The 11,439-nt window shown below is 40.3% G+C and overlaps 1 protein-coding gene across 3 annotated transcripts; it reads left to right on the top strand.

Annotated features, from left to right (window-relative positions):
* Nucleotides 1-1,178: 1,178 nt before the first annotated feature.
* Nucleotides 1,179-10,094, top strand: LOC125018415 (monocarboxylate transporter 12-B-like). Of its 3 annotated transcripts, none has more exons than XM_047602275.1 (9): nt 1,179-1,381; nt 3,246-3,495; nt 4,772-4,875; nt 5,244-5,387; nt 5,772-5,867; nt 6,079-6,235; nt 7,125-7,844; nt 7,929-8,188; nt 9,609-10,094. In XM_047602275.1, the coding sequence occupies exons 3-9, from the start codon at nt 4,782-4,784 to the stop codon at nt 9,797-9,799; spliced, it is 1,662 nt and encodes a 553-aa protein (XP_047458231.1). In that variant the 5' UTR covers nt 1,179-1,381; nt 3,246-3,495; nt 4,772-4,781; the 3' UTR covers nt 9,800-10,094. The 3 variants fall into 3 exon arrangements, with proteins under 3 accessions (XP_047458231.1, XP_047458229.1, XP_047458230.1); XM_047602273.1 differs by having other exon boundaries at nt 1,181-1,381; nt 3,246-3,461; XM_047602274.1 differs by lacking the exon at nt 5,772-5,867 and having other exon boundaries at nt 1,182-1,381; nt 3,246-3,461.
* The last annotated feature ends 1,345 nt before the right edge of the window (nt 10,095-11,439 follow it).

The following is an 11,439-nucleotide window of genomic DNA, read 5'->3' as shown; positions in this document are numbered from 1 at the left end:
TTTTTTATTCACTTGCATATGGAGAGAAAGAACGGGCAAGAACAGAAGCAGAGAAATGTGTAGTAAATGAGATGAAGTATAAAATGTCTTTACTTACTAAAGTCATAATTTATTCTTGCACTTAGTTGAGATAAGTTTTAGTTATATTCACTGTTGCTTTGGAGCTACAAGGTAATTATTTAAAATCTTAATTTGTAAATAAAGGCTACCACTAAATAGATAATGGTCCACAAAAGCTTCAGCCATTTTAGCAGCAGCTAACTTTCACCAGATAGCCTTGTAGCTAACATGCTGTAGCTAAAAGTGTTTATTGCTAATACTTTTACTGTGGCTCTGTGAATCTGGCCAGTTTAGTTTGTTTCAGTTAGCTTCAGTTGAGACTTGAGGCCAGAGGAGATGACAGTTAGCTTAGGTACTCTGCTAGGTGGCTAGCTCTTTAATGGCAACTATATGGAATAACAATTACAAAATCTTTTTTTTTTTTTTTTTTTTTTTTTACAGAGAAAGCTAATTTCAACTGTTACTTTGCTTGGTATAAAGTGAAAGAAAAACTTATAGGTGTTTCTAATCAATGTTAAAAAGAAACTTATAGCTTTATGTTAGCTTCAGCTAGGTTTTTTTTTTCTTTAGTCGCTGTGCTAGCCAGCCTTGATATACCACTGACCTCTGAACTACAGAAAAACAAGTGTAAATTGACACTGGTTTGCTCTTTTTAAGCGATAAACGATGAGAAAATATTATCCAACTGATCTGAGTTCTCTGTTAGCTCTTAGTTTTCTGTTATGTTCAGCTAGTTGATTATAAATATACCTGCTCAACTGAAAATGAAAGGAAGGAAAATAAAACAATGAAAAAATAAATAAAAGAAGCAAGATAGATAGATAGATGGATGTTGTACCTAATTATCTGCCAACTTTAACATAGTACTTTTTTCTGTTACAGGATAGGACAGAAGCATTATCTTTACTACAGGAAATAAAATATGTACATATTCATGTACACACCCATCTTGTGGCTGACATGCAGTGTTCTGTTATGGGATCGTTTTACAGCACAGTGATAAAAAAACACACCATCAAGTTAAACAAAGTAAAACAAAACAACAAAAAAAAACCTTACCATTGAGAAACACTTACCATATCTGTGGGAGTATTTAGGGACCTCTCCTCCTCCGCTGCCTGCTCTGGCTCCTCCTGCCTCTCCTCATATCTTCAGCCTGCTCACTCTGTTGTGTTGCAGAGCACCTTCACGGTGTTTGCAGTGGAGGCAGTGACAAGAGAACTTTCTAACATTTAGTTTTATTCATGACATTTCTTTGTGTTTCTGATGAAGACCTAAGCTATGTAGCAGTAACACAGAGGAGCAGAGACTGGAGCCTGATGTAAGTAAAAACACTTTAACATAATTTTTTTCTGTTCTTTTTTTTAAATCTTGTTCAGCTTGAACTGAACAGTCTGTCTCTCTTTCTCTGTCTACATTTTACTTTTCCATCAGTTTATTCTGTTCAGACTAATCTTATTTAGTATACTGAGTCTTACAACATCCCTACACTGCAAAAGCCTACAAAATATTTGTAAATTTGCATGTAAATCTTGGAGACTGGAGAACCAGGTTTAGGGCTTTCATATACATTTTCAAATGAATGAAACGTTAAATTAAACGTGAATCAATGAATCTGTTGCAAAGTCTTCTGTTTTCAACTTTACCTTTCGGTAATGGTCCGTTCTGTGACGTCCTCATGCTGTCACTAAACACACATGCAAACTAACAACTTGTTAGTTTAAGAGGTAAACCAGAGCAACACTTGACAAAGCAAAATAAACTGGACAGAAACCTTTGGACGGACACACGAGAGTAGAGGGACAGATAGCACAGCTCTTCATATTTGCCCCTTTTTATGTTTAAAATAATATTTGCAGTGGAATTATTTGTAAATTCAAATCGGGTTCAGCTCTTTATTCTAGCTTTTTTTTTTTTTTTTTTTTTTTTTAGCAACATGCTGCTAAATTCCAGCCTAGTAGCTGAAATGGAAAAACAGCTCAGCTGGTGCGAAAGCCTAAGCTTTTCAAATGTTAACGTACACATGCATATAAATGGGAACGGCCTGCTTCGCTGTTGCTGGCTCACACCGAGACAAGCTCGACACTTTGAAGGGGGTGGAATGAGAGCAAAGAGGTTCTAACGGCCAACACCAAACACAGGAAAATGTGGCTGCATTTTTATACGTGAAGATGAGGCTGTATCAGTATAAATTGAATTTGCCAACAGGATATATATATACATACGAGAAAGTAACATTCACACATGCCTCACCACCATAAACATGGTCTTCACTCACCATTAGAGCTGTTTTATTTGACTCCTTTGACTAGCTTCCCCTCAGGGAGTTGGCTGCTGTTGTTAACTGAAAAATGTGGCTGTGAGCTCTGTGGTTTTACTCTGAGGGCATTCAGAGAGACTAAAGCCCAGTGGTCAAAATCATCTAGTTGAGAAATAAGGAAACACACATCACACATGCAGGTTAAATCACATTTTATACCGCAGGTAGTGTTAAGCTAACTCTTTGTTGACCCACTTAAAAGAGGACAGTAAAAAGGTCTGAGTAACAACAACTGCAAGAGCAAGAGTTTGCTTTCTGAGATGGAAATAAGAGGACAGGGGAGAGCTGTTATTCAGTGGCTGTTCCGGTTGCTGCTTGATGCCAGTAGTTTGTCTTTCTGTGTGACACAAGGAATCATACCAAACTCAAGCCGTATATCTTTGTCTGCATCCACCGACATAAAGTGCTCACGCTGTTGTCCAGGTGTCCTGATCCCATATGGAGGAGTTGGAATCACTTTAGTGGCACCCTTGTTTTATGACTGAAAATGGACTTTGTTCCATTGAGTCTCGGCTGCACTTAGTGAACTGTTAGTGTTGTCAACAGTGGTGTTCATGTTCGTTTCGCACTGTGTTAACGTTGCCACTGTAAGCATTTTTTTAAGTTTTAATCAGAAATCAGAAACCTGCCATGTATTGACAGGATAATGCTGGTATACTTCCATTACTGATGCTAAATGTGCTGCCACCGTCTTCTTTTGCACTGGATATACAGTAACACGCACGTTTCTTTGCGCATATCTGTACATAATACTCGGGCATGCACTTGCAGATGCATGTTACAACAAAGCCTCAAACTAATTGGCAGCGAATTAACTCGGTAAGGTGCTGGTGTTCATAATTTCATTTATTTTCTGTTTTCTCAGTGGCCGAGGAGGAAGAGGAGGAGGACGACGAAGGAACCCAAAGAAAGGGGATAAGGCTCGTTAAGGTTCCTGAATGGCCAGAGCGATGGCAGTTTCCGAGGAGGAGAGGATTAAAGGAGGCAGACGGCTGAAGACGACCCTGCCTGAAGGCGGCTGGGGTTGGATGATTGTCGCCAGTTGTTTCCTCGCCACCATCTGCATCCGCGCAGTAACCAGGTGAAGAGTGTGTCATGCGTGTTTCTCTCTAGAGGTGTGAAATTCTTCATTATCCTGACAAATTACATACACCCACACAGTACATCTACACATCTACAGACTTGCTGAGGTTTTCCCAGAGTTTGAGGAGCAACAGATTTGGTCTGTTTTTAATGAAAGAGCAAATACATGAGATTTTTACCCGCTGGATTAAAACATGTTCTCAGTTGTGGTCATTAACTTAACGCCTATGTGTTCTTACTTGGCACCAGTTCATTCCATCTCAGCTCAAAGTTTTAACATAACCCAGCGGCCACCTTTTGTTTTTCCATTAAGACTTCCAGCTGAGATGTTTCCATGTTCCCGGCTTTGCGCAAGCAACACGTTGCCTCCACTTCTGAGCCGACATCTGGCATTTTACTTGCCTTAAAGGCGTTTACATTTACACACAACAGTTGGCTTCATAACTGATTGTACCTGTATGTATTTAACTCCTAATTTGAGTCTATTTCTCAAAATCCTGATCTGTAAAAAAGAAAATCTGTAATGCTAGCTGTCCCATGAAGTAGAGACATGGAGTATTTCAGAAATGTAATGAAGATCATTCCACCAATTTACTCACTGTGATTTTATAGTTTGAAATAATAATTGCGATAATCGATTTCAGACAAAAGTTACTTGCATATGTGACTGCTGCTGGTGTCTTTTCATTACAAATGACAAAAATTGTTCTTTTGTCGATTCAAAGAGAGCTTCCCCACCATGGAGGAGATAATTCCACTTGCATATTCAACCCTCATAAAGCCACATTTTCCTTGATAGTTGACAATATCTTTGATGTTAAACTTGTGAAGTTGCAGAACAGATCACATCAACTTTTACTTTATGTTGTGGTTGGCCTTTGCCAGCAGCATTTAACATAGTTCAAGACAGAACAATACCGTTACTGGCACCTTACCTGTGCTGTGTCTGCAAACAGATCAAGAAAAGACAACGGGGTATCAGATGAAGATGAAAAGCACACTGATAAATGATAAGGAGAGTTATTACTTTACTGTATCAGTGGTGTTTTGTTCTTTCATCTGGCCACTCCACCCTGGCCCATGTTATCTGCAATTATATAACTTACAATGAGAGTCATAACAAAACAGGTCATGAAGTGCAGATCAGTCAGACTGCTGGATCCAAATGACAGCCATCAACCGACTGCACTGACGCAGGGAATCCTCACCTGCAGACCAATATCTTTTCTCTTTCTCTTCCTCTGCCTCATTAAAGTATATTAAATCCAACTAAATCCAAACCTTCTCTGCTCTGGTCCCTGCATCCAGATGTGTTTCCATGTTCTTCGTGGAGTTCCAGATGCACTTCGAGAAGGACTACTCCACCACCGCCTGGATCCACAGTCTGATCGACTCCACCACCATGCTTTGTGGTAAGATCGACTTCTGCACTAGCATCTGCGAGTCTGGCAGTGCCGCTGCTAGACCAGATTTTAAAAAATGATTGCTACTTGGACATGTTGGTAAAAAAAAAAGCAAGCGGGCAGATGCAAAACAAAAACTGCTATCAAAGGCATTCAGCAAGTTAAAAATTGTTTACGTCTGTGTGATGTTCAGACAGTTAGAGAGTGTGAAATGAAGGTCGCAATAAAAAGCAATAAAAACCTATAGTCAGATATGAAGGAACACCAGTGGTATTGCACCATATGCACATTGCTTTAGTCTGTTTTATAGTTCATTCCTCAACACCACAGGAGATTAGAAACACCCTCTGTGCAACCTTTTGTCTTTCTGTTTGCAGCTCCTCTGGGCAGTTTCCTTGGCAACCGTCTGTCCTGCAGAGCTACGGTGGTTCTGGGAGGACTGCTGTCGTCAGCTGGCCTGATCCTCAGCTCGTTCGCTACCAGCCTGGAGTACCTCTACACTTCTATGGGTGTCCTCACAGGTACACAAGCACAGTAACTTTTCAAAATACCTGGATGATTTATTAGCATCATCTGTCCTTGCATGCTTCATTAGCCCTGATTCCATAGACACAATAAAGAGTTCAGTGATGGACCAAAGACAAACATGCATCATATTTGAGTGGTTCACACAAAGTTTCAGCAACTTCAGTGTCTTGAGATTTGTTAATTTCTGACGACAGTTCTGTTGTGGAGAAGTTGTTCGTAGCTACTGTTAGTCCATTTGGACAAAAGCATCTTCATGTGTAGTAGGGAATGTCTGCATGTTGTTAAATCCTTTTGACACCCCAGAAACTACTGCTCAGATTTGGCAATACTTGGCAAGCTCTTGCCAAACTCCAAACCCCTTTATCCATCCTCAACAGGTCTCGGCTTTGCTCTCAGCTACACACCAGCCATAGCGATGGTTGGGAGGTACTTCAATGAGAGGAAAGCTCTGGCCTATGGCATCGCCCTGTCTGGTAGTGACATCTTTACTTACCTGCTCTTTTGTTCTCTTGTCATCTACACCTCATCTTCCCACCGCTTCTCCTCACTCCTCCCCTTTCCTTCTTACTAACTTCATTTGCTGCACTTTTCTCTAGTCTGTTTTTACGTTCCCCTCCCAGTTTCTCCCTTCTCCTCTGCCTGCCTCGTTTCGTTCCATCAAATTCAATTTCACCTCATCCTTAGGCAGTGGCATCGGGACTTTCCTCCTGGCTCCTGCAGTCCAGCTGCTCATAGAGTATTACACCTGGAGAGGAGCTCTGCTCATCCTCGGAGGCTTTGTTTCCAACTTGTGTGTTTGTGGCGTTCTGATGAGGCCGCTGGAAACAAGAGGAGGTGAAAGGTGAGTCCTTATCCTCTTTGATTTGAAGCCAGAGTAAAATTCTGTTCATTCCTGACTATGCAATTTGTTCTTAGTCAAGCTCAGCAGTTAATGGCTGACCAGTCACATATTCTCCAAAGAGAATCAATTAAGTGAAATTTAAATGAAATTTTAAATATTGCTGCCTGAGGCTCCTGAGATTGTGCAATAGTTATATGATGTTTTAATATGGGATGTATGCAAAATGTATACAGCCTCCTAGGATGTGGCACTAGACACATTTACCTACATAGGACATCAAGCATATTAACACTAAATACTGCAAAGAAATATAACTTGATTTGATAACTTGATGACTGGATTTAAAAATGTTGAGATGCCACCACTTGCTCTTGAGCAAACCCAAAATTAACAAATGGCTTCAAACTTAAGATACATTTAATATAGAATTAAACAGAGATTAGCATGGTTAGCACTGTGCTGATGAATGAAGTAACTATTTATTCTACTCTACTCTATATGAATCTTTGCAATATTTTTTTTCCCAAACTCTGTGTCTGTGGAGACATTCTGCGGTAGCTATAGATGAGAATGAAACAGAAATCTTTGAGACCAAGTGGAGGTCCCTAGGCAACAAATGGAAACAACAAAAAGGAACTACTTCTGTTCATTAATGGTTTTGATTGAATTTGGATCAAACAAACATGTCAAGATGAATTTAGTACAATCCACAAGTGCTGATTAGTGGAGTTTTTGACTGTATTACTTAGATTCCAGTTTATAGGCTAAGCTAAGCTACGCTAATGGTTTCATGGCATAAGGTTGACAATTAATGTAGAGAAAGAGAGTGGTATTGATCTTGAATTGAAGAAATAAAATAGACCTAAATGATTTCTATTCTCTACTGAAGGACATGGGAGAACAAGATGGCAAACCTGGAGAAAGACTGCATAACGACAACGTTGGACACCACTAAAGAAACATCCACCGATTGCAGCCAAGTCGAGACAAAGCAGCTAGGGATAAACAACTTGAAGGACACTCAGGGGCTCCTCATAACCAATGGAATATTTAAAAACTTTAGATTTGACACAGATAAATTGAGTCAGGGGAATATGGCACTGCTACCAAACCCAAGGCAGCCTGATCCAGATCTGAAGCTGGCTGAATGCATTTTATTCAGCAACAAGCTAACAAAGACAGTGTTGGGGGAGATCGAATTTTCAGCTCTATCCAACAGTAGCACGACTGACAACTTGAAATTGATGGAAAACACAAAACCCAATAAGTTAGCAGATGTAGATGCAAAGATAGACGACTCTGGACCGACAGATGATTCTCATAAAACCATTCCTCCACAAACTTTACTGAAGACAAGACCTTCATCCAGAGGTCAATGTTTTTGCCTGGAGTCCATGGAGGAGTTTGGCTTTCTTGTGATACCCAACTTCCTGATTCTGTCTGTGTCCTTCCTGTTTCTGGCGTACGGCTGCAGCGCTCCAGTAGTTTACCTGGTTCCTTACGCCCTCAGTGTCGGCGTGGAGCATCAGCACGCTGCTTTCCTCATGTCCATATTTGGTGTCAGCAGCATTGTTGGTAATATTACTTTCGGATGGATCACAGACAGGAAGTAAGTACGGGTGTGTTTTGGTTTGTTAAATAAATGTTGGTATTGAATTTAAACCTCATATTGATTGGGTTTCCTTGCCCCTAGATGTCTGAAGAAGTACCGCATGCTGAGCTACATGGCGGCGATATGCATGGAGGGCCTCTGCTGTGTGTTCATGCCCTTCCTCCACTCCTTCTCCCTGCTGGTGCTGTTTTCCGTACTCTACGGGTATTTTGATGGTGCATATGTTGCTCTAATGCCAGTTGTTATCTCTGACACTGTGGGCTCCACCTATCTCACCTCTGCTCTGGGTGTGGTCTACTTCCTGCATGGCATCCCCTACCTCATCAGCCCACCAATTGGAGGTAAGGCTTCGTGAATTTACTGCTGCTTTGTTTCAGTCTGCATGTTGTTGTTTTTTAATCAGATGGTATTTGAAGTCCCTCTCATTAAAAAAAAAAAAAAATTGACTTACATATTCTTAAGAAAATGATCATAATGCCACTTAAACATTCTCGTGCCCTCCAAATTTTTTTTTTTTTTACATTATTTCCACATCAGTCCTGAAAGGTTGACAGAGAGAACCCAATTAAACAAAAGGAAGAAAAATATTGTAGTTTGAGGTCGTTTTTTCAGGACAATAGCCCAGTAACATATAGAGGGTGCCAAGGTAAGTGCACCTCTAGGATTACTAATTCATTTCAAGAACGAAAGAGTCTATCAGTTCAAAAGCTCTTCAAAGAGAACATTTCTATGCTGAACTTTATGTTGACAAGACAGAAGCCTATTGGGAATATATGGTTAGATGAGACCATAGTAGAATTTTTTGGTATACTGTATATAGTATGATTTATTCATGTCTGGAAATTAACCTCATTCCATCCATGAAATATTGTGTTGGTAATGTACTTGTCTGGGTCTACATCTTGGCCATCTTTTGATGCACGTGGCCCAGGACGGCACGCCATCCCCAATTACACAAGCCAACTCTAAAAGAAAATGTCAGGACATTTGTCTGTTTTCTGAACCTTTAGAAAACTGGATCATGCAACAAAGAGAATGGTTAAGGAAGAAGAAAATGAATGTTTCAGAATGGCCAAGTTGAATATTATGTGAGGAAACCCACCAACATCACAGAACTGAAATGGTTTTGTACTGAATGGGCTAAAACTCCTCCCAGCTGCTGTAGACAATTGATCGGCAGTTACTGGAAACTAGAGATGGGTGGATGAAGACTTGTGAAGCTTTTGGGGCTTAGAAGCTTCAAAGCTTCAAAGACAGACACTACCAATGACAATATATAAACTTCCAAATGATTCACACATCCCGTTGATTCCAGTTCCAACAAAAAACATTAAACTTGGCCGTGTCTTCAAGTCAAAGTGAAAACAGGTATTGCAGCATCATTGTTTTGGAAGAATGGCTAAAGGTTTTCTGAGAAGTTCTTATCTATGAAGCTTGGAGGAGACATCAAGCATTTTGCGTGTCCCTATGATAAATGAAGCATCCTCACTTACAGTGTCCTCACTTACAGTTTTGCATTTTGCATATGAAGCTTCAAACATCATCGGTCAGGAGATCACGGAGCTCTGATACAAGCCTCGACACAGTGCTTCGAACCGGTCTGCTTTAACAGACTGAAACAGGCTCACACCAGAGACTAGATGGTTATTAGGTGGTAGTATTTTGATACCAACGGTTCACAGTGTAGATACACTCAATTGTGTCTATACTAAGTGAAAATTGTGTTTTCCCCACTGACTTTTCTATCCTCCCTGTCTCCAGGTTGGCTAGTAGACCAGACGAGAAGCTATGCAGCGACTTTCTTCCTCAGTGGGGCTTCCTTCATCTTCAGCTCTGTGATCGTAGCATCTGCCACGTTGGTCAGACGCTGCCAGAGGTCCAACTCAGTGGCACATTTAAATCCCAGTCACAGTGCTGCTGCTGCTGCTGTACTTCAGCAGGGCATCATATGATCACATACGGGGTGCCAATGTAGATAAAGAATATAATTATGCGTGGAACAGTGGCCAGTAGAAACAAAGTTCTCAGAACTTGTGCCTCTATGTTGTGCCTCTATTAAGAGGTCGCTGCTCAATGTGGATAGCGAATAGTGTTCAAGTGTACAAGCTGTTAACACCAATTTAATTTGATTTCTGTTTCACTTTACGAATTTTAATAGTTTATTGAAAATATATTCTTTGTTTAAACTTTTTTTTTTTTTTTTTAAATTTTTAACTTTGGTCCAGCAATAAAATTGTTTTACTACTAGTGTTGCCCTGTATTGTTGACCTGATTCTGTTATGGTGATGCTGTCTTTGTTTATTGCGTGATAGTCCTACAACCAGGTGGCACTTCCTTGTTTTGGTGGCCATAAGGAAGTGCAAGAGAAATGTTTCTCTTTCGTAGAATGTTTAGTGTTAGGGCTAAATCTATGTGTGTGGTAAATATGAACGCTGATGTCAACAAACAGTATTTCAGTGAGAACATATAATTCCTCAACCCTCTGTAGCTTTCAGTATATATATAAGCAACAAAAATATATCAGTGTTATAATGCATTAAAAATTGCAAAGAAATCCATAACATCCATAACAAAAAATCACAAAGAAGATTTTTGTATTGTACTTTTTTTTTTTTTTTTTTACCTATTGCCACTCTACAATTACATCTGCCCTCTCCCTTACGTAACTCTGAGGAAGAAAAAATAGATACATCGGTGGCAAACAGATTTTTTGATATTTTCAGAATTCCTGGTGGAAATAAATTAAGGTGAACACCTTTTCTAGAGTGGGCATTAATCCTTTCAGAAGCCCCTAACTTAGGACAGAGGTCCACGTGAAGTAGGTATTTTCAGCCACTAGGGGGCATTAGCCATGGTTTAGCATCAGCCAGCTACTCCTGGGCTGTAGGAGAGAAAAGCCGAGGAAAGCAAAACAGGACAGAATGAATAAAAGTGTACTACAAACATTTCTTCAGCTTTCTTCTTTAAATAATGTGACCACGCTTCTCAGTCTTCTGTTTAAGATACATCTAAGCTGGGCTGAGGAGCAAATCAAATCAAGCTTTTTTTTTGACATACATAAAGCTAGGTGACAGAATGAAATTGCGTTTCTCTCTGGATCGTTGCAGACTTTAGCAAAACGTCACAGATCCCAAGAGGGGTTGCTGCAGTCATCCGCGCCACCATCTTAGCACACGCCCTTTGTAGATACATAGTCAAGCGGATGTATGAACATTGGAACTACAGTCTTTTTAGTGGACCAGAAAAAATGTAAATTTTTTTGTTATTTCATTAACACAAAAATAATGTTGTTACAAAAAGTCAAGATGTGCAGGAATTTGGACCTTGACGAGTGGTAATTGTCCAAGCGTGTCTGTGAACTGTGCGTTGCCCGTTGACTCTTAACACACACACACACACATGCCTGTGCATTGGGACGAGTGTATTTGCTCAAGCGTTTGAGTTTTCTTTGATTGTGAGAACATCCCGTTCTGTGTGTTCACACCCCCGCACGGGGAGCCCTGCATTGTTCCGCTGCTGCAACCACCGTTGTGTGCGTTTTCTCTGCATCCTCAGTGGTGTGACGTGTGTTTGTGTCGTAGTCTGTGTGGTC

Source organism: Mugil cephalus, chromosome 13 (genome assembly GCF_022458985.1).
Source record: "Mugil cephalus isolate CIBA_MC_2020 chromosome 13, CIBA_Mcephalus_1.1, whole genome shotgun sequence".
Taxonomy (NCBI): Eukaryota; Metazoa; Chordata; class Actinopteri; order Mugiliformes; family Mugilidae; genus Mugil; species Mugil cephalus.
This window is presented reverse-complemented; position numbering and strand designations above follow the sequence as displayed.